Here is a 24,309-nt window from a genome sequence, read left to right as displayed (position 1 = left end):
CAGTGTGAAAACGAAACCCTCTAAAATTTGCAAAATTGTGGTTTTCATTTTAATTTCCTCACTAAAAAAATATATTTTTTGGGTTCACTGTACATTTTATGGTAAAATGAGAGGTGTCATTACAAAGTACAATTGGTCAAGCAAAAAACAAGCCCTCATATGGGTCTAGGGCAGGAAATATAAAAGAGTTATGGATTTTAGAAGGCAAGGAGGAAAATACTAAAACGCTAAAATAACATTGGCCTGGTCCTTAACCCCTTAAGGACTCAGGGTTTTTCCGTTTTTGCACTTTCGTTTTTTCCTCCTTACCTTTTAAAAATCATAACCCTTTCAATTTTCCACCTAAAAATCCATATTATGGCTTATTTTTTGCGTCACCAATTCTACTTTACAATGACATTTGTCATTTTACCCAAAAATGCACGGCGAAACGGAAAAAAAAATCATTGTGCGACAAAATTTAAAAAAAAAACGCCATTTTGTAACTTTTGGGGGCTTCCGTTTCTACGCAGTGCATATTTCGGTAAAAATTACACCTTATCATCATTCTGTAGGTCCATACGGTTAAAATGATACCCTACTTATATAGGTTTGATTTTGTCGCACTTCTGGAAAAAATCATAACTACATGCAGGAAAATGTATACGTTTAAAAATGTCATCTTCTGACCCCTATAATTTTTTTATTTTTCCACGTACAGGGCGGTGTGAGGGCTCATTTTTTGCGCCGTGATCTGAAGTTTTTATCGGTATGATTTTTGTTTTGATCGGACTTTTTGATCACTTTTTATTCATTTTTGTAATGGTATAAAAAGTGACCAAAATACGCTTTTTTGGACTTTGGAATTTTTTTGCGCGTATGCCATTGACCGTGCGGTTTAATTAATGATATATTTTTATAGTTCGGACATTTACGCACGCGGCGATACCACATATGTTTATTTTATTTTTTTACACTGTTTTATTTTTTTTTATGGGAAAAGGGGGTTGATTCAAACTTTTATTAGGGAAGGGGTTAAATGACCTTTGTTAACTTTTTTCTCCACTTTTTTTTTTGCAGTGTTATAGCTCCCATAGAGGGCTATAACATTTCACACACTGATCTCTAAGGCTGGGTTCACATCATGTTTTTGCCATACTGTTTTCAATCCGTTTTTCTAAAGAAAACCGAATGGCAAAAAAACGGATGGAACAGTATGGGAAAAAGTAAACCGTATGCGTTTTTAAACAGTATACTGTTTTTAAAATTTCCGTCAGTTTTTATAGAAAAAAAAACATACGTTTTTGAAAATGTTGTCCATTTTTAATGGGAGGGGTCTTGGGTGGGGACTTTAGGATTCAAATGCATATGTGCAAAGTAAAAATGTATAGGTTTTTCCCGTATGGAACCGTATACATGTGCATTTCCCATTGACGTCCATGTTAAAAAAAAAACGGATGCGGTTGCAGTACGGTTTTTAAACCGGAGTCAAAACCGTGGTTGACCACGATTTTGTCTCTGGTTTAAAAATCGTACTGCAACCGCATACACTGATAGCTTTGCAGGGATCAGCCATAGCCATAGATTTGCAGGGATCAGCGAGATAGGGGCTCGATTGCTCAAGCCTGTAGCTCAGGCTTGGAGCAATCAAATGCCAATTGGACGTGACGGAGCAAGGTAAGGGGGTAAGGGGGATTTTATCGCGATATCCCGATCAGCCGGACTGATTTTCATTTTTAGACGTGGCGGTCAACTTTGATAAAGGGTCTAAAGGGTTAATAGCGCGCGGCACAACGATTGGTGCCGCACGCTATTAGCCCAGGGTCCCGGCTATCGTCAGCAGCCGGGACCGACCCAGTGTGATGCGGGGTCACGGTGTGACCCCGTTTTAAACACCGGGACCGGGCGAGGGGCGTACAGGTACGCCCTTTGTCCTGAAGGAGTTAAATAGTGTAAACGAATATGGTACAGTATGTTGTGTTTAGAATTATAGATCTAATATAAACATAGAAAATAAATGTCAACATAATAGTATGCAAAATATATATTATATTAAAATAGTAAAGAAAATATATATAGTAAAACATGGTAAGGTAACCATCAGTGGAAAATTTTTTGATGTTATGCACAATATAGACCATAGCATAAAATGTGTAGAATAACCTATAATGAGTGAAGTAGAAACTTCACATACTATACATGGTATATATAGAGACCATAGCATATAACCTTCAGTCAGTGAAGTGGAAGCTTCACATATTATACATAGTATAGCAAGATACGGGTTATTTAACCCCTTCCCGCTAATAGACGTATACATACGTCCCAGCACCCGACATGTTCGCGCGCTGGGACATATGCATACATCCTGACGATCTCCTGCTCTACCGCGCGCAGCTCAGGAGATTGGTGGCATGACCCGGCTGTCAATCACAGATGTTCACCAACGGCGGAGCCACGTCAAGATTGCGGGTCTCCGTTGGTTGCTATGGCAGCAGGGGGTCAGATGATGACCTCCTGTCTGCCTGCTAAGGAAGCCTGTGAGATCCAGCCAGAGGCTGGATCGCAAAGGCTGTACAGTGTGCAGCTGATCAGGTCATACTGTGCTTCAGTACAAATGTATTGCAGTATAGTATAACCTGTAAAAAGGTTCTTCAATAAAAGTATGAAGTGTAAAAAAAAAATTATAAAAAGCCCCTTTCCCAATAAAAGCCCTGTATTATCATAAAAAAAATCATATACAAACTAGGTATTGAAGCTTACAAAATAATTACCATATATGTGGGTATGTGTGAAACTAACTTACTATAATACCAATACCCTATTAAAATATAACCTTTATTATGTCTTGTGAAAAATATACTATAGATATATAATCTCCAGCGACCTGCTGTATATAAAGATATACAATGATGCTCACATCAAGCTAGTATCTATACATGTCATAGGCATGCATATTTGAAAAACAGATATATGCAGATAGGTTAACAATACAGTATAACAATAATGTTGAGTGTCACTCACGTATTGCAGGCTGTATTCTCTTTTCAGTCCTTAGGGAGGAGACTGTCGTGGGGTAAGATAAAGTTAGGGTGGTATTCGAATGTGTATAGTTAATAATGGTTATAATAACCTAACTCACACTCCTTCTATATCCAGAATCTTACCCTACCTAACAGCGGGGGAGGCGCCCCCACTTCAACCGTTGACTCTCCACTCCCTATGGCTAACTAGACAAAATATATGCATACATATCAATACAAAGCCATTAATAATATATAACATATATATTATTTTTAACATATAACATTTATAATAAATATAACATAACTTTTATTGCACAGTGAACACCATAAAAAAATTTAAAAAACGCCAGATATTTTCCAGTTTTTCCACAATATTTTGGAGTTTTTCACAAAAAATGCTGCATCTGTCAACAAAAATGCACCACTTATAAAAAGTACAATTTGTCCCCAAAAAAAACAATCTCAGAATCGCTCCGCTCTGAAAAAACATTCCAAAGTTATTACCATTTAAAGAGACACATCAAATTTTTGAAAAAGAGCCTGGTCAATAACGTAAAAAATTGGGTCCGTCCTTAAGGGTTTAAAAATTGATTTTTTTATGACCAGTACGCAATCTGGTTAAAAAAAAAAATAAAATACATATAATATAATAAGATGATATAAAAATAATAATAATAAAAATCGATATAGATATACATGCTCTGTTGTGGACCTATTGAGCTTGGGAATAGCACATAAAAAATGAGAATAAAAGTTTTTTAGAGGGATTATCCGCTGCAAGTGATTACCTAACTAGCTCAGTAGCCTTATTAAGACCTCCTGGCATCAATATGCCCAACCTGAAAATCCAGTACTCTTCTACTTAGTTCTTCATATCTATTGGAGACATTCTCTCCAATTTGATCAATCGGATAGATTCTGACGAGGTTGGCTACTCCAGGGTGTTTTTCTACAGTGTCGGGATACACTGTGCAGGAAGAAGCCTTTTTTGATGTTTCTTCTATGACCAATAAGTCTAAGGTGCAATTCTTGGGTGGTGCGACCAACGTATTGTTGGCTGCACATACATTCAAGTACATAAATGACATATGTAGAACGGCAGTTTAGGAAGTGTTTGATGGTACAGGTCTCCCCGGTACTGTTACTTGTCAGGGATTTTGCCTCAGGTTTGATGGTATTACAGCAAAGACACCGGCTTCTTCCGCATTTGTTTATTCCTGGATATTGTTTATGGATTTCAGGTTTGGCTTTATGTTGCTTCAGTTTGCTGGGCACCAACATTGATTTCAAGGTGGGTGCTTTCCTGTAGGTGATTCTGGGATCTGATGGTAATGTATCTTTTAGGACTTGATCGTTTAGTAGAATGTGACAGTTTGGATTTTATTTGGCTGTGGGCGAAATTATATGTTGTTACAAAATTGAGAAGTGGTTGTTCTTTTGTCGGTTTGGTGTCACTGTCGGTAAAGGTCTTTTTTGCCAAACATTCCTCCTGAGAGAGATTATTTGCTCTTTCCAATGCTTCCAGAATTAGCTGTTCGGGTAGCCTTTTATTTTGAAGCGATTGGTGAGGATCTTGGCTTGCTGTTTTGGTACAGTTTTTCGTATTCTTTTAAACTGACAAAATGGTATATTGGGTCGCCATTTTTTTCAGATGTCCACTATTAAAGGAGAGGTTACTGTTGGAGTCAACTTTCCTGAAATAGGTTGTTGTAAGTATTTTATTGGAATCATGATATATTTACAGATTTAGATATTTTATCTTGTAAAAATTGTGAAGTAAGTGCAATGCCCCAGTTGTTCTCGTTAATGGCTCCTACAAATTGGTCGTTGATATCATTCTGTCCATTCCAAAGGAAGAAGAGATCATATATGTATCTCTTGTGTAAGATCACATGTTTCATAAAGAGATCATTAGAGGTGATGAATTTCTTTTCTAAGCTGCCCATGACTAAATTAGCATAAGACCGTACCATCGTGGTACCCATAGCGGTGTCAAGCATCTGGTGATAGGTGGCACCGTCATAGCCAAATAAATTTTTAGTTAAAATAATTTCTAGGCAATCGAATAGGAATTGTTACTGCATGATGGGTATTGATGGCTCTTCTGCCAGGACCTCACCAATGCATGCTATGCCAATATCATGATTGATGTTGCTGTAGAGTGCAGTCATATCCATGGTTAAAAAGATGTATCCTTCATTCCATTTGATACTCTGTAGAAGGGAGATCAATTCATCAGAATTCTTTAAAAAACTTGGAAGGGCATGTACATGTTTTTGGAGTATGAGGTCCAGATATTGAGAAAGGCGAGATATGTGGCTATTTATACCTGATATTGAAGGATTAGGAATGATGAGGAATTTTGTCTCTTCTTTATTGATGATATTCTTCATATGTGCCTCTTCTACAAGCAGACCGATTTTGTGCTGTAAGGCAGGGTATGGATCTTTTGGTCAGAGCAGCACAGATATCTACAGCTGCGCCGGATCACTCGGTCTATACAAACGCAGAGCGCGATCCTGCTAGATACGCAACTCATCACTATTATTATTACTACTACCATTTTAATATTTATACTATTCAGAACCCACTACCATTGCATATCATGTCTGCTTATTATCATCTTAACCATGTTATGTAAATGTATCTATATAAACATTATATAGCAAGTTTGTATGTTTCCGGCCTGAATGTGACATTATCCCTAAGTGAACACTTCTGCGCTTTTTCAAAATACTTAAAGAATAGCTATCACTAACTTAAATTTCCCTAATCCCCCTCCCCATCTGTCCCTGACACTACCTACATCTATCCCTGTATTTATTTAATCGAATTCCCCATAAAAATGTCATTTTTTTAACCAGCTTCGGTAGCTCAAAGTTGAGCAGTCTCCGGAGGGCAGGAAGTGGGCGGCCCCGGTCGGCGTGACATCATCTGAAGCCTGGCTGGGGCTCGCTTCCGCCCGTCTTCCTGAATGCTGTGTGTGCCCATCTCCTCTCTCTCCTGAGACTGCAGCTCAAGCGCTGCAATGAATGAGGAGAGCGAGATGGAGGGGGGGGCGGGGATATTTAAATTTCACGCGCCGCGCGCGCACGAGCGCTGTGCTCGCTCTCTACCTGTTTCCTATACAGGCAGAGAGTGCGCTGTGAACGCGCATTCCGGACCACGTTGTGCCACGTTGCCCGGCCAGCGTTGGTCCGAACGTGATGAATGTCAGGGGGGAAGTAATCCTGAGCCATATAGGGTGACACCTAGTGGCCAGGTTTTAAAATGTAAAAAAAAAACACATGACATGATTTTTTTTAAAATAAAATATATTAGAAACATTTTTATTTTTACATAATCTATTTAATAAAAACATTTTTTTTAATGAGAGTACACATTTAAGGCTCGGCAGCAGTACGGCACCACAGACCTGACGAAGCGAGGGTCCCCTCACGAAACGCGTTGTCTATTGCTTATGTTTTTATCGTTTACTAACCAATAAACCTTATTTGGTCTTATACTTGCTGCCCTCCATGCCTCTATGATGTGACAGCTCTAATCGGCCGCCGAACCGCGATCCTTTCAAGTGAGTGGACCACTTGGACCCTCACTCCAAACTACATATAACTGACACCTATTTTTCCTATGTAGAGAATAACACTAGTCTACATTACTAGTACCTGGAAACTTCAGGAACTTTACATGAAACATTTTCCGCGCAAATGACACCAAGGGGCGCCCGAGCACTGCAGAAAGTGGAAAACTAGAGATTCGCGAATGCTGCCAGCAGATGGCGCGTAAGTGCAGCTATCTGCTCACGTGACAGCCTTCTCAACTCCTTTGACCCGGAAGAGAAAACACGCACAGGAAGTCTTCGTGTGACCTGAGCTTGGCATTGAAGCGCAGAGCGACAAGGTGAGGGCTTAAGTCTGTGGCACCGGGGGGCGGTTGTGTAACGTGTCCCCTGCCTTGCTTATTGTGTTGTTAGCTCTTCGGCCTGTCTCCCGGGCTGCGCACTGTCTTGTGCACGGACATGGATTCCTCCTCTACTTCTAGCAGAGGTTAATGGCCCAGTAACCCTTGAGGTGAATGCACGTTACTTTTTGTGTAAGAAGCTGTAGTCTTGGGATGATAATACACAGGATGGAAGAATTAGTAGTTATGTGTGTGGTCCATCTAGACTGCATACCCCCATGTGTTATCCAGTTTTGCGCCCGTGTGGTAGTTAATGTTGCCAACTGGCCGGTAGTTTGCCCAGCCTGCCAGTATTTTTATACCGGCAATGCAATGGCCGGCATTTATCCAACCAATCCTCCAACTTCCGGAATGTTGCACCATAACCTATAACCGTGAATCCCAACCAGAGCGCCTCCAGCTATTGCAAAACTACAACTCCCAGCATGCCTGGACAGCCAACGTATATACAGTAACCCCCCCCCCCGACATATGATCAAATCGACATACGATGCTTTTATATGTCGGGGCCATCGCATTAACTGCTATTCGACAGCGCAAAATGCTTAAGCTGCTATCGGATAGCAATTTAAGTATCCCGGACAGGTTCACTTACCTATCCCCGCTGCTCCGGGTCCACTTCGCGATCCTCCGTCTTCTGTATCTTCTCCGGGGTCCGGGCCTCGCTTTCCGGCGTCGTTATTACGTCGCCAGAAAGCGAGGCCCGGACCTTGGAGAAGATGCGGAAGACGCCGGAGCAGCGGGACAGCATCGGGAGCCCCTGGGACAGCATCAGGAGCGGTGAGGATGCGGTCCGGAGCGGCGGGGACAGGTGAATATTAAATGCACTTTTTACATTGCACGAATCCCTCAACATACGGTGGATTCGACAAACGATGGGTCGTTTGGAACGAATTACCATCGTATGTTGAGGGACCACTGTAGTACTATATAGTATAGGTCAGTGTTTCCTAACCAGGGGTGCCTCCAGCTGTTGTAAAACTACAACTCCCAGCATGTTATACTATATACTGTAGTAGTATATAGTATAGGTCAGTGTTTCCCAACAAGGGGTGCCTCCAGCTGTTGCAAAACTTCAACTTCCAGCATGTTAGACTATATAGCAATGTATATAGTATAGGTCCGTGTTTTCCAACCAGGGTGCTCCCAACTGTTGCAAAACTACAACTCCCAGCATGCCCGGACAGCCAATGGCTGTCCGGGCATGCTGGGAGTTGTAGTTTTGCAACAGCTGGAGGCACCCCTAGTTGGAAAACACTGACCTATACTATATAGTCCAACATGCTGGGAGTTGTAGTTTTTGTTTTGGGCAGCTGCTGTATCAGGGCATGCTGGCAGTTTTAGTAATTAACTGCAACTCCTGAATTTAAAGGGGGACTCCCGTGGAAAACCTCCTTTTTTTTTTTTTTTTAATCAACTGGTGCCAGAAAGTTAAACAGATTTGTAAATTACTTCTATTAAAATATCTTAATCCTTCCAGTACTTTTTAGGGGCTGTAAACTACAAAGAAAATGTTTTTCTTTTTGGATTTCTCTTATGTCACGACCACAGTGCTCTCTGCTGTCCATATTAGGAACTGTCCAGAGCAGCATATGTTTGCTATGGGGATTTTCTCCGGCTCTGGACAGTTCCTAAAAAGAACAGCAGAGGTCAGCAGAGAGCACTGTGGTTGTGACCTAAGAGAAATCCCCCCCCCCCCCAAAAAAATTTCCTCTGTAGTATACAACCCCTAAAAAGTACTGGAAGGATTAAGATATTTTAATAGAAGTAATTTACAAATCTGTTTAACTGTCTGGCACCAGGTGATCTAAACAAAAAAAGTTTTCCACAGGAGTACCCCTTAATAAAAAATTTAAAAAAAGTAACATCAAAACAAAAATGGTACTGTTAAAAACGACAGATTGGGGCAGAAAAAATGAACACTCATACAGCCCCGCATAAGGAGAAATAAAAAAGTTATAGGGGTCAGAATAGAACCAAATTTCCCCCGCATATGTGTATCCTGTGATGTCACGCATATATAATTAATTATGGAAATTAGCATGGCAGGTATTTTTTATTTTATTTTTTTGCAAGAAAGGGGGCTACACATGGTTAACCTCTGTCATGACCTTACCTGTAGTGTCGATCAGATTGTCCATATAGATCCCATGAAATGAAGCTATATGTCTGGCCTATGACATGGAAGGTGACAGCTGTAATAAGAGAACATTTCCCTATATGTCTGGCAGCGCCTTCCTCCTACACCTGTGACTAAATGCAGCTATAAAGAATACCCATGATTCTTTGACTTTGTGCACTTCAGTATTGATGTTCCCTTTGTCTTTCTAGCTAGTAAACCATGGGGCTGCACTTTGGAGATCTCGCCAAGGTCCGCCATGTCATCACCTTCACATTGTCTCCATTTGAACAGAGAGCTTTTGCCAACGCCTTGTCCAAAGGGATCCCCAACATTTGGAGAAGGTTCTCATCCAACTTCCTCACTATAGTACCACGTAAGTTATTGTCGATGGTTACATAGCACTGATATATTCACTGGTGCCCCTATCAAGCATATTTACCATTACTAGTTCTACCTTACTATCTGTTTCATTCCAGCACAGCTACATTCATGTGTTGTATTACTGTAACTGGGCATTGTGATCACTGTGTTAAATGTGTCGGAGGCTGTGGTCTGTCCTTGGTCATCTGACTTCCTGTTAACTACAGGATGACATCATTACCTACCAGATCACCTTTGGCAGCTCACAGACCCCTTCCAGCTCCATCTGTATGCTGCTCCTGCTATGTCTGGAATCAGAACATATAGTACGGATACATGACCCATGAAGCTGTGTTCGCATGTAGCATTTTTGCTGTTTTGTTTTTTTACCCAAAATCACTGTAAAGTGGCATAATTTGCTACGTTTTTATAAATTGCCGTAAAAACACATAATTTTTACCTCAATTTTGGAAAATCTCTACAAAAAAAAAGCACAAACAATGCAAGATGTGAACAGAGTCTCTTATTAAAACACCTCATGTGTCATTTACACTTCATGGCAATATTTCGCCTTTAAAAAAAAAAAAAAGAAAAAGAAAAAACACTGACCACTTAGTCTCAGTAGTTTAGGCTGCTGGAGCCTATCCAGATGATTCGGTTGATCTTATTTGGTGAAGCGCAGTTTTGAGGCTCCACCCCCTTTCTGCAAAGCCAAATGCTTTATGGGAAATGTAGCCACCATTAGAAAATAACTTCACTGATGAAATTTAGATCAATATGGCTGAAAACCCACCCCACTAGACCACCAGGGATGGTTAGATCCCTTTAGACACCACTGTTAACTTTGATCGCTGCATGCTGGGCTATTAGCCTTCGGCCCCGGCTACTGAAATCAGCTGGGGGCCACAGAATATGGAGCAGGCTTGAGCCAGGAGCCCGCTCTGAGGGCCGGTGTGAGGTGCAGACTTGCGTCCCATGCAAGTCTTCATCCACTCCTGCGCCTCATTATTTAACAATAAAGTCGGTCTGGCCCTGCTTGCCTGATACAGGGCTAAATTTGTGAAAAGTTCACCTGCCCGGCGCCCAGAACTACATGTCAACAGGTGCCAGAACACTGAAACAGATTTGTAAATTACTTCTATTTAAAAACGTTAATCCTGCCAGTACCTATCAGCTGCTGTATGCTTCACGGGAAGTTCTTTTCTTGAATTTCTTTTCTGTCTGACCACAGTGCTCTCTGCTGACACCTCTGTCCATGTCAGGAACTGTCCAGAGCAGAAACAAATCCCCATAGCAAACCTATCCTGCACTGGACAGTTCCAGACATGGACAGAGGTGTCAGTAGAGAGCATGGTGGTCAAACAGAAAGGAAATTCAGAAAGAAAAGAACTTACTCTGTAGTATACAGCAGCTAAGTACCAGAAGGGTTAAAAATTTTTTTATAGAAGTAATTTACAAATCTGTTTAACTTTCTGGCACCAGTTGATTTAAAAAAATAATTGTTTTCCACCAGAGAACCCCTTTAAGGACATGGAGCATTTTGGCCTTGAGAACACAGCCAATTTCCATTTGTGTTTTTTGTTTTTTTTCTTCTTAGCCTTTTAAGAGTCAAACTTTTATTTTTCCATCCACAGATCCATATGATGGCTTGTTTTTTTGTTTTTTTTTTGTTTGCCCAATTGTACTTTGTAATAACACCTTTCATTTTACTATAAAATGTGAAAAAAAATATTCTTTTTAGGGGGGGAATATAAAAAAAAAGACATATTTGGAAATTTTTGTTTTTTTTTTAGTTGCACTCAGTGCACTTTATGATAAAAAATGAAATGTTCTTGTTGTTCTGTAGGTCAATGCGGTTAAAATGATACCCAATTTATATATTTATAGATTTTCTATTATATTTTAATAAAAAAGGCACTTTGCTGGAACTTTTTTTTTATCACTTTTTATTTAAATAATGTCATTTTTTTTTTTATATGATGTGACTTTGATATTTTATTTTTTACATTTACGCTGATCAGTGTGCGGGATCATAAACATTATATTTTAATTGTTTAGACAATTACACACATTTTTATAAGGGGAGGGTGTGTGTGTATATATATATATATATATATATATATATATATATATAAATATACACACACACACACATACACTTTAATTTTACACTTTTGGGTAAATGAGGACTTTTACTTGCAATCATTAGTTTGCATTCACTGTTATTGAGTAGCATTGAGATTTACATTATGTGGATGGCCAGGTGCATGTACCTAGCCTGCCTACAAAAAGGGCACTGCAATGCTCTGTAGGAAGAAGAGACTAGCAGAGGCAGTGTGATGCTCTGTAGGAAGAAGAGACTAGCAGAGGCAGTGTGATGCTCTGTAGGAAGAAGAGACTAGCAGAGGCAGTGTGATGCTCTGTAGGAAGAAGAGACTAGCAGAGGCAGTGTGATGCTCTGTAGGAAGAAGAGACTAGCAGAGGCAGTGTGATGCTCTGTAGGAAGAAGAGACTAGCAGAGGCAGTGTGATGCTCTGTAGGAAGAAGAGACTAGCAGAGGCAGTGTGATGCTCTGTAGGAAGAAGAGACTAGCAGAGGCAGTGTGATGCTCTGGGCAATGTTCTTTTTGGGCCCTGGCATTCATGTGTATACTACTGTAAAACTTGCCCCCTACCTAAATGATGTTGCAAACAAAGATTGCCCCTTCATGAATACAGCAGTCCCTAGTGGCAATGACATCTTTAAGCAGAATAATGCTCCATGCCACATTGCTAAAGTTTCTCAGCAATGGTTTGAGGGCTCACAGTGTTGATTTGTACCATATGCTGGAAAAACAAGTTTAATTCATGGTGGACCCGCCATACAACTTACAGGACTTAAAGGGGTTAACCAGGAATAGAAAAACACAGCTTACTACTTTCAAAAAACGCACCCTGTCTGTCTCCAAGTTGGGTGTGGTGTTAGGGCTCCATTCACTTCAATAGAACTTAGCTGCAGAACCACACACATCCTGGAGACAGACGGGGAGTGGATTTTTATAGAAAGTAGCTTAGTTTTTTTATTCCTGGATAAACCCTTTAAAGAGGCTTTCCGGGCTAATATGATTAATGGCCTGTACTTAAAGGGGCACTCCACTGCTCAGCGTTTGGAACAAACTGTTCCAAGCGCTGGAGACTGCGCCAGGAGCTCGTGATGTCATTAGTACCACCCCCTCATGGTATCCTGCCCCGCTTCCTCAATGCAAGTCTATGGGAGGGGGCGTGACACATTGAGGGGGCGGGACTATGTCACAAGCTCCCGGCGCCGTCTCCAGCATTTGGAACAGTTTGTTCCAAATGCTGAGCAGTGAGTACCCCTTTAAGATACGCCATCAGTCGCTGACCGGCTGGGTTGCTGACACCTTTGCTGATTAGTTGTCTGGTGCCCACGCTACAAAGTGGCCAGCACATTGCTCTATTTACTATGTAGTGCTGCTGCTGCCGCCACATTACTGTTGCTCTGCTTCCATTCATGTGAACATTAGCTGATCTGCAGTAACCAGTTGCAGCCACCACACAATGAAGAGACTGTTGCATTTGGTCCACTTTAGTGTGTCATGCTGGCGATCTGTGTGCGCACCCCACCAATCGGCAATTGATTTCCTGTCCTGAGGATAGGCTATCAATCATATTAGCCTGGAAAACCATTTTCTTCACTAACTTATGAAACTCCTTCCTGTGTGGTGCCACTCATCCACCAGCCAGTAAACCCCCATGTAAACACTCAGGGGGTCACCATTAACCCCTTAATGACAAGCCCATTTTCACCTCAAGGACCAGGCCAATTTTATTTTTGCGTTTTCATTTTTTCCTCCTCGCCTTCTAAAATCCATAACTCTTTTATATTTCCATGTACAGACCCATATAAGGGCTTGTTTTTTGCGTGACCAATTGTACTTTGTAATGAAACCTCTCATTTTACCATAAAATGTACGGCGAACCCCCCAAAATATTTTTTTAGGGAGGAAATTTCAATGAAAACCAAAATTTTGCACATTTTGGAGCGTTTCGTTTTCACACTGTACACTTTACGGTAAAAATGACATGTGTTCTTTATTCTGTGGGTCAATACGATTAAAATGAAACCCATGGTTAGATACTTTGTTTTTGTACCGCTTAAAAAAAATCTAAAACTTTTTGTACAAAATCAGTAATCTAAAATCTCCCAATTTTGACCACCTATAACTTTTTAATTTTTCCGTATATAGGGCGGTATGAGGGCTCATTTTTTGCGCCGTCATCTGTACTTTTTTCGATACCACATTTGCATATATAAAACTTTTAGATCATTTTTTTTGTTTTTTGAATAAAATGTGAAAAAAAAGCAGCATTTGTGGAATTTTTTAATTTTTTACATTTACGCCATTCACCGTACGGGATCATTAACATTATATTTTGATAGTTTGGACATTTACGCACGCGGCGATACTAAATATGTTTATTTTTTTTAATTTACGCTTTTTGGGGGTAAAATGGGGAAAAACTGACAATTATCATTTTTTTGGGGGAGGGGATTTTTCACTTTTTTTTTTACTTTTTATTTTTACATTTTTTCAACTTATTTTTACACTTTATGTCCCCATAGGGGACTATCTATAGCAATTGTTTGATTGCTAATACTGTGCAGTGCAGTATGTATAGGACACAGCACTGCTCAGTATTATCGGTGATCTGCTCTGGTCTGCTTGATCGCAGACCAGAGCAGAAGACCCCCGGAGATGGCCGGAGCTAGGTAAGGGGACCTCCGGCTGTCTTGCTGGATGATCGGATCCCCGCGGCAACGCTGCGGGCGATCCGATCATCCTATCAAAGTGCCGCAATGCCACAGATGCCGTGATCTGTATTGATCACGGCATCGGAGGGGTTAATGGCGGACATCCGCGCGATCGCGGATGTCGGCCATTACCGGCAGGTCCCCGGCTGCTGCTAGCAGCCGGAACCTGCCGTGTATGACGCAAGCACCGTTCCGATGCTCGCGGTCATTACACAGGACGTAATTGTACGTTCTGGTGCGGGAAGTCCCGCCAAACCAGGACGTACATTTACGTCCGTGGCCGTTAAGGGGTTAAACCATAGGATCCCATTACACCGTAAAGATGCCTGATTTTGGTCAGAAAGGTTAAGAACAGGTAACATGAAATGATAATTTGCATCAGTGCGCCTCTTTACATGTTGTTGGTGCTGGCATACTGTACTTCCACTGTTAATTATGTGTCTGTATCGGACCTTATTGTTACAAAACCAAAATCATGAGGTTAGTAATGGGTGCTGAATGCAAACACTGTTCACCTCAAGTTCTGCAAGGTCACTTAAAGAACAGATAGCTCTAGTGCCCAGTGTAGCAGGCCTGATGAGAAGAACCCAAAATATTGTGTGGGAACATGGCCTAAGGGTGCTGCCACCGGTAGTATTGCAAATCCGTAAAGCTGTGTGTTTTACCCCGAGTTGCCTGGTTTTGCAATGTTGTTTCTGGCTGCGCAGCTTTAACAGTACAACAAGTTGAAAGCACATGTCTCGCCTCTAGAGAAGCAGTGTGGCCAAAAACCAAGGCTTTTTTTTTTTTTTTTTTTTTTAACCCTGTATGGGCACTCATCTACAGTAGATGAATAAGTGTCTGTATGAGTTGTTCACATCATTGGGCCACTATTTTGGGTGTAGTCCACTGCCAAACAATTGGGTAAAAAAAATATTAAGACACATAATATGAAATATTTCATATTTACACCTTGATTTAGTAGTGTTTGTCAAGAGAATAGAAATGTTCCTGGCCACAGAACTAATGTCTCTTTTCTTCTGCAGCTTTTGCTTTGGCATATTTGACCTACAACTGGGGAACCCATGAACATCAGAGACTGAAGAGGAAGGACCCCTCCGTGTTTGAAAATGACCAGTAAAGCAATCTTCCTCCGGCCATTACATCCACTAGAACTCTCTAAGGCTCTTCAGAGCTGCATCCTATGAAAAGGATTATTTATTGCAGCGTGAAGTCTGACTTTCCATATAATAAAATTATTTACTCTTCTTTGGTGTGATTGTTATTTTTAGATGTTGCTACTTTCTTATTTGAAAAATTTATTTAAACTTAATTTTTACTTTTTAACCAGTGGTTTTCTGATCGCTAATATAATGCACTGCAATGCTGCCATAGTGCAGTTTATTATGCCTGTAAGCATTATACTAACAGGCAATCTGTACAACCATGCCTCTGGCACGACTGTATACAGACTTATCCATGGCACCCCTGAGGTTCTTCAGAAAGACCCCAGCTGCCACGAAGACCTGTTTACACCCTGCATTGGGCTGAAGAGTAGGTAAGACACCTTCTGTGCCATTACTTGCAGGGGATTGTTTCGACCCTTGCATGTAACTGGTTAACTGCCAGGAACAGAGGTTTCTTTGACAGTCGAGCACCCACAATCCTGACACAGGGAAACAGTATGGGGAGATCAGCCTGCCCCCTGAGAAAATCCCATCCCCTAATAATCCAAATCACCCCCATTTTTCAATTAAACATATAAAAAAAAATCACATTTTGTATTTTTATGTAAACTTGTTTTACTTACAAAAAATACAATAAAAACAACCCCCCACCCAAACTTGCAAAATTGGGATGTTCAATTTCACCCCACACTTTTTTCCAGTTTTGCCATAGTTTTGTATTCAAATGAAAGAAGACATTACAAAGTACAATTGGTCCTGCATAAAATAAGCATTTTAGATGAAAAATTAGAGTTATAGCTTTGAAAAGGTCAGGAGGAAAAAAAAACCTGGCTGCACGATGAAGGGGTTAAAGGACACCTGCTGCAAAAAGAAGCCCCTCTATATAGTTATTAGAAATTTCCTACAATTTGACCCCTATTCAGATTCAGCCTATTTTTTTTAGCTTTATTTAAATGGTGAAATCTCACAGAAAAATTTGGGCGGACCTTACACAGTCAGCAGACATGCGCTCTATAGCAGTGTTGAGAAACGTAGTCTTTCACAGGTGATATAACTGATGCACTGACTACAGTAAGACTAAGAAAATCCAGAAAACATAACTTGGTGGGAGGGGGGGGGGGTCTTGAGGAACGCGCTTGGGAAACACTACTCTAGACAGCAATGCATTTCCAAGCACATGCTGCAGAAAGGATTGACCGGTTTAGTATTTCTGTGAAGTCCAGGACTTTGAATTTCCACTGTGCAAATTCTGCCCTGTGCACAATGCAGCAGAATACGATTGAAAACAAGTAAAGTTTGCTGTAACGGAATTTCAGAGCGGAATTTGTCTACTGGATTTTGCCATATGAGTGTGGTCTTAGTGATAGCAAGGAAAGGGTTACACATCAGCTCAGTAAACATGGCGGACAGGCCACACAGACTGAAGGGGGAATCGTATAGGGTGTGTACAAGTATGGAGAGAAAATATTTTAGGAGACCTATGGAGAACTTGAATTTTTTATTTTTTTGCATAAGTACAAAAAGCAAAAACAAAAAAAATACTTTTAAAAGGGGTATTTTAATGTCACATAATCATATATAGCGCTTCTTAGGTGTCTGCCCCAGTTCAGAAATGTCTGAAAATAATTTGTTTTGTGGGTATGCTATGTGTATGTGATCCTACACTTTCCATTATGCCATTGCTTTACCTTACCTTGTGATTACAGCCTTCTCACTCTACTTCCCACTCACAGCACCCCTGCCAGATAAGGGATAATTTCAAATTGTGGGAATACCTCATTAACAGCAATAATGTTGTCAGTCTGTCCCCATTAAGTTTAGGAGGACTTCCTACACTGACAGACTGACCATAACCGCTATCATTGTCCCCTTCTTCCCCCAGTAATAGCCTCCTGGCTCGACTGCAGTTCAGTTCCTTGCATGTCCCCCTCTCTCTGCTGCCCCCCTCAGTGTCACCTCCAGGGCCACCGGCCTCCTCAGCTCTGCATTCCAGTGAATGATGACGTCCTGTAGAGGAAGATATGTTCAACCTATTGTAACTTCTGGCTTAATGCAGCTGGCAAGCACAAGAGTGATTGACAGAGCAAGGAGCCAATGCCTCTTCACCCTATCGAACTTTCCACCCAGCACCACATTCAACTGTAATAACATCATTAGGATGCATTTACAGTTGAACGCAAGATATATGGGGGCTGCCCAGGGACCTCGGGATGTCCCGTCCCCCCCCCCCCCCCCCAAAAAAAAAAAAAAACAATATGAATGTCTTGGCGGATCCAGGAAGGTTGGGAGATTTGAAAATTGGATTCCTGCAAGGATCCATTTGCACATAAAAAAAATTTAATAGTGTACCTGGCGTCAACAAAAACTTTATATAATGTAGATAATACCATTATATGTATATGTGTAATATACATTGGTTAAAAAATGTGTATATTTGTGTCCCTACAGCTATTGCCTGTGTGTCTCTATGAGGAGTCCAAATACAGAAAGTGAGGGTGGACAAGCAGGGCTCTGTGCACTGAGGCTCTATGACACGCTCCTGGCTCACATAACAGGATGATTGACAAGCCAGGAGCCTCCACAGAACCCTGCTTGTCCCGCTTTCACTTCCTATATTTGGTCTCCTCACAGAGACACCCAGGCAATAGCAGCAGGGACAGCATTTTTTTCACCAAAAAATATACACATTTTTTGAATTCATGTATATTACAAATATACATATAATAGTATTATCTACATTATATAAAAAGTTTTTGTTGGTGACAGGTACACTTTAAGGGATTTTCTAGGACTAAAGATGGATGGTTAGGTTTTTAATTGCAATTATTGTATACAAGGCTTGTAACAGATCATACATTGAGGGTATATAAATGGCTGTTCCAGGTAAAGAGCACGGGAGCACTTCAAAAAGGTTTAGTCTCCAGAGCTGACAAGCCTCCTTTACCATAGGAACTGTGAGTTTATGGAACAGTCTGCCTCAGGAACTGGTCACAGCAAAAAACTGTTGGAGGAGTCAAAACAGGCTTTAGGGTGCTTTCACACTACGTTTGTAGTGTACGGTTGCTTAATCCGGTTGGTAGGGGCAAAAACTGTCTGCTCCCGTATCCCAGCCGGATCCAGCCCGAGCCCCATTCATTTCAATGAGCCAACTGGAGTCAAACGCTGACTCTGGTTGTCTCATTTTTCCCCGAATACGGTTTTCTGACCGGACCTAGAACCATGGTATACCACGGTTTTAGGTCCGGTCAGAAAACTGTATACGGGGCAAAACGGGAGTGGCCGGTTTTCGCCCCTCCCAACCGGATCCAGCAACCGTACACTACAAACGTAGTGTGAAAGCACCCTTAGATGCATTCTCAGAACAAAATAATATTAATGTATGTAGAGATTTAAAACCACATCCCCTCCTCTTCATTCACGCATACCCCTTTCTTTCATCCATCTCCTCTCCTCCTTGAACTTGATTAAACATTGGTGGCTTGTCTTTAGTATAGGCCATTAGTCAATGATCTGTGGCATCCAACATATCCATTGCGTGTAAATGTATTTTTCAGTAGATTACCAGATGATTACCTTGATCTACAGTATAATAGTATTGCAAGAGCTAGTATTTCTGGGACACTGTAACTATTAAAGGGGTATTCTGGCTTTATACATCTTATCCTCTATCCTTTGAATAAGATGTATGATCGAAGGGTTACCGCCGCTGGGGCCCCCTGTGATCTTGGTGCAGCCCCCAGCATTCTGTGCCGGGTGCTGCCTCCGAGACGGGGACGTGATGTCACGGCTCGCCCCATAGACATAAATGGAGGGCTGTGGATAGGGGATAAGATGTATAAAGCCAGAATACCCCTTTAATGATTCCAGTGATTCATTAGCCCCATGCTCCTTAGGCTATGTTCTCACACAGTATTTTGATCAGTATTTTTTGCCAAAACAAGGAGTGGAACTGAGCCTTAGAAAAACTTTTACGGAAAGATTTGCACCCTTTTCTGTGTTTTGGACATTGATGTGCACTATAGTATTTTTAATTTTTAGTAAATTTTTTTTTTTTTTTTAAAGTGAAAAAATAAGGTTAAAAATATTGTGTGTGCACATTAGTTCACATGTACCTCACACATGTACCTCATATCAGATAAAGGAATGAGACATTAATCACAACTATGCAAATTGTTGTATAAAGTCCAATGCATTTGATCATTCGGATGATGGACTTTTCATGTGATGATCACTAGACTATATCAGATCATCAGTTTTATCCAAAGTACTCAGAAAACTGGACGTTCTGATCTGATGCAAAGCAATCGTATTTCATCATCTCTGTCCAAAGACTTCTGGTCTGTGACCTGACTGATGAATGTCATGTGGTGTGAACAATATTGGAGTTAAAAGTGATATGTTTCTTATTATTGACCTATTTTATAACTATTTTCTTTGTACCACCCCTGTGTATGGTGTAGAAATCTGACTGGCTGAGGGCTCATATACCTTATATGGCCCAAAATAGGTAGATACGCCAATTCATTCCAGTGTTTTAGTCACACCCATTATACGGAGGTAATAACCTCAAGCAGTGTCTCCCTACACTCTATGATATTTAGACATTCAGAGATTGGTTGGTGACTGGTTCACCCACATTATTATGTGATCTTCCAAATTTATAAAACATGTATATACAAAGCACTTGCTGCCTTTTGTCTCCATTTTACGCTGTATGTTTTATAATATTCCTGAAAACTTGCCATGACCTGGCACTAGGCCTAAAACTAATCTGAGACTAAGTTCTGTACAGATCATTTCCCAGTAATGCCTTTATTTCTAAGCACAGACAAAGTGACACCAATTTTTATTTTTTATTTATCCCCCCCCCCCTCCATGTGTAATATGTTTCTATGGTGGTACAGCTGCACAAAAGCCTAGGATTGCCAATTGTCAGCTGTAGTGGTGTAGAGTATGCCGCCACTGGACTCTAGAGCAATAGATACGTGTTCTCCAAAGTGATGGATCATGTTTCTTTCTCTGGATAGATGGATGGATTTAATATATGCCTACTGAAATGCATAGTCTCTACTGTAACATTCAATGAAGAAGGAACTTCTGGTATTGGTCAGTTTTTTAAGATTTGGGTCAGGACTCTTATTTACTTTTATTAAAAGTATTTATATAAGTTTTACAATAGTAATAACAAACACCGCCAACAAGGCAAAAAAGAACAGTTACAGACAATAGCACTCCCGAGAGGTCCCAGAGACCATCACCACCATCGTAATAAGGAGGGAGAGTACACTGAAATAGGTACCCGTATAGCAGAGGAGCAGCCCTGCCCTGGGTCCGCTGAGATATCTAACAATAGCCAAGGGGTCCACACCTTATCAAATTTCTTAGGGCACCTGCGACTAAGATATAGAGCCTGATACAACGGGACATATTTGTTTACCAAAGATATCCACCGTGACAGCAGGGGGGGGGGGGGGGGGGAGGCGATATTCTTCCACGTCATGACTACTACTTTGCGGGCACAATACAACAGAAAACGAATTAGCAAACGTCTATGTGAGCTAGAGATCAGATCATAGTGATGTCGCGAACATAAAATTTTCGGTTCGCGAACTTCCGCAAATGTTCGCGAACCGCCATTGACTTCAATGGGCAGGCAAATTTTAAAACCCACAGGGACTTTTTCTGGCCACAATAGTGATTTAAAAGTTGTTTCAAGGGGACTAATACCTGGACTGTGGCGTGCTGGAGGGGGATCCATGGCAAAACTCCCATGGAAAATTACGTAGTTGATGCAGAGTCTGGTTTTAATCCATAAAGGGCATAAATCACCTAACATTCCTAAATTCTTTGGAATAACGTGCTTTAGCCCCCTTTAGGCAGCACATAGAGCCCCCTTTTAGGCATCAGATAGTTAGATCCCCCTTTAGGCAGCACATAGATTCCCCCATATTAGGCAGCACATAGTTAGAGCCCCCCTTTAGGCAGCACATAGGTAGAGCCTCCCTTTAGGCAGCACATAGAGCCGACTTTAGGCAGCACATAGTTAGATCCCCCTTTAGGCATCACATAGTTAGATCCCCCTTTAGGCAGCACATAGATTCCCCCATGTTAGGCAGCACATAGTTAGAGCACCCCTTTAGGCAGCACATAGAGCCCCCCTTTAGGCAGCACATAGATTCCCCCATATTAGGCAGCACATAGTTAGAGCCTCCCTTTAGGCAGCACATAGAGCCCCATTTAGGCAGCACATATTTAGATCCCCCTTTAGGCAGCACATAGATTCCCCCATATTAGGCAGTACATAGTTAGAGCCCCCCTTTAGGCAGCACTGGTTTTATTTCACAGCCAAAAAAGGTATTTTTTTATTTTTTATTTGAACAACTGTCACACCAAATGTGATTTGCACTAGTGTGACAATGAGCAAAAAAGGTTGCCAGCGGAGTTCCCCTTTTAAGCAGAGGTCCCCAACAAGGGTGCCTCCAGCAGTTGCAAGACACACGGACTGAACTTATAGCCCTATTAATACTGTAGTTAGTTGCTTGAAGGAACTTAAGTTTTACACTGGAGTACCCCTTTTAACCAGCGGTTCCCTCCCAACCAGGGTGCCTCCAGCTGTTGCAAGACACACGGACTGATATTTGAGCAGATGTTAGACTAGTGCTTTAGGAGTAAAGTGGACGATGAATACATCACCTAGCAGCAACCTAGCTATCGCTTTCCCTATTACAGCAGGAGCAGCTTCTCTGTCCCTCCACTTTCTAAGCCTGCAGCATGCCGAATGAAGGTAAAATGGCGTCCGTGCAGGAGGTAGGAGGCTCTGGATGGGAGGGACTGCTGCTGATTAGCTGTAATGTGTCTGCTGACTCTGACTCACAGGGTCAAAGTTTACCGCAATGTTAAAGTATAGGGGGCGAATCGAACTTCATATATGTTCGCCCGGCAATGCGAACGCGAACATGCTAAGTTCGCCGGGAACTGTTCGCCGGCGAACAATTCGCAACATCTCTAATCATTAACAACCCACAACAGGCACACCACAGGGTCAAGGATAAAAGGAAATTCCAAATGCTCAGCCAGAAACCCCATCACCTACCTCCCTCCCTCCTGAAGACCGCAATGACTGGACACTCCCACACAGCATGCAAGAAGGTACCAACCTCCGAGGAGCACCGAAAGCACAGGTCAGACGGAGAGAGACCAATACTCTTAAGCCAGGCAGGGGTATAATACAGCTGCAGGACATACCTGGATCAGCATATCTCTACAGCTAACAACCATTGCGTAGTAAGAGCCTTCAACCTCCCTCCATTGACCCTCAGTCAGACCCGGTATATCAGCCACCCATTTATGATAGGCTAGGGAGAAGGGGCTAGGCCCTAGTGACTGAAGAAGGGCATAGGACTGAGTAAGAGGTTTGGATAGATCCATAGTACCCAAAAGGAGCTCCACCTCCGAGAAAACAGGGGTAAATGACAGGGAGCCAAACTGTGCCTGAACAGCATGCCTGAGCTGAAAATACCTAAACAAGGCACTTCCAGGGATGCCATAACGTTCTTTCATGATCCGAAAAGTAGAGGAAAACCTGATCCTCCCGGAACAGATGAAGCACAAATTTGACTCCATGTGGTCCCCAAAAAGTGGCCTCCTGTAACCCATGTAGGTGAGGTAAGTGTACGTTCCCCCACAAGGGTGCCCTGGGAGATACCAAGGGCTGCGGAAACCTATTCGACACCACGGACCATAGTCTAGCGACAGTTAGCAGAGTATAGGAAGAATGAGAATGATACCTGTAGAGTGTATTGGTCAGAGCTTCATAAGACCCCATAAGCGCACCAGCCAGGGCAGTGGCCAAATTTGACAGGTCCAGGTTGATCCACCACACTGCATAGACCAACTGAGAGGCAAGAAAATAGTTGTATACGTCAGGGGCAGCCAAGCCACCACGCTGCTTGGGAGCCTGAAGAAGGGCCCGACCAAGTCTGGGAGGCTTTCCCTGCCAATAGAAGGATCCCAGAGCACCACTTAACGCACCAAAATACTTCTTAGGGGGAATGGCCGGGGCTAAGTGAAATAGATATAAAAATTTAGGAAGGTAGATCATTTTAAAAATATTGATCCTACCAGGTAAGGAAAGAGGGAGCGTGGACCACATCTTCAGTCTCTTCACGGTGGAGTGTAGTAGAGGCTCTAGATTCAGAGGAATATAGTCTAATAGGGATGGAGTTACCTCCACACCCAAATAGCAAAAGCGAGGAACCACCTGCACTCCAGCCGGAAGAGAGGGCAGTAGAGGGACCCAAGAAGAAAGCACCATAAGAGAGGATTTAGCCCAATTAACCTGCAGGCCCAAATCTATCAGGCAGGTCCATAAGGGACACTAGCGAATCCTCAGCATCCGCCATATAGACTAGAGTATCATCAGCATATAGGGAGACCTTCTCGATTATAGACCACCTAGGAATACCGCAGATACCGGGGTCCCTACGAATGGCTGCAGCCAAAGGCTCTATCGCAAGTGCAAATAAAAAGGGAGAGAGCGGGCACCCCTGCCTAGTCCCACGCCTCAGAGGGAAGGGAGCTGAAACATCTAGGTTGGTACGGATAGTATGGGACTATCATACAGCAGACGAATCCAAGCGCAGAACCTGGGGCCAAACCCAAACTCGCTCAACACCTCCCAGAGATAGGGCCACAAGACTGAGTCGAAGGCTTTATAAATATCAAAATTAACAACCACACCTGCAGGAAACCCATCCCCTACCGCCGCTATGATGAGCTGCAGACGCTTCACATTCACATCAGTGGATCTACCCGGCATAAACTCTGTTTGGTCAGGATGAATGACAGTACCAATAACCTCATACAGACGAGTGGCCAGGACTCT

At 42.0% G+C, this 24,309-nt stretch overlaps 1 protein-coding gene across 2 annotated transcripts; it reads left to right on the top strand.

The window, feature by feature from the left end:
- Positions 1-6,785: 6,785 nt before the first annotated feature.
- LOC130367050 (cytochrome b-c1 complex subunit 8) lies at positions 6,786-15,506 on the top strand. 2 transcript variants are annotated; one of them, XM_056569423.1, is made up of 3 exons: positions 6,786-6,905; positions 9,297-9,460; positions 15,285-15,506. In XM_056569423.1, the coding sequence occupies exons 2-3, from the start codon at positions 9,307-9,309 to the stop codon at positions 15,377-15,379; spliced, it is 249 nt and encodes an 82-aa protein (XP_056425398.1). In that variant the 5' UTR covers positions 6,786-6,905; positions 9,297-9,306; the 3' UTR covers positions 15,380-15,506. The 2 variants fall into 2 exon arrangements, with proteins under 2 accessions (XP_056425398.1, XP_056425399.1); XM_056569424.1 differs by lacking the exon at positions 6,786-6,905 and adding an exon at positions 6,925-7,075.
- Positions 15,507-24,309: the final 8,803 nt, after the last annotated feature.

The sequence above is a fragment of the Hyla sarda genome, chromosome 4 (assembly GCF_029499605.1).
Source record: "Hyla sarda isolate aHylSar1 chromosome 4, aHylSar1.hap1, whole genome shotgun sequence".
NCBI lineage: Eukaryota > Metazoa > Chordata > Amphibia > Anura > Hylidae > Hyla > Hyla sarda.
This window is presented reverse-complemented; position numbering and strand designations above follow the sequence as displayed.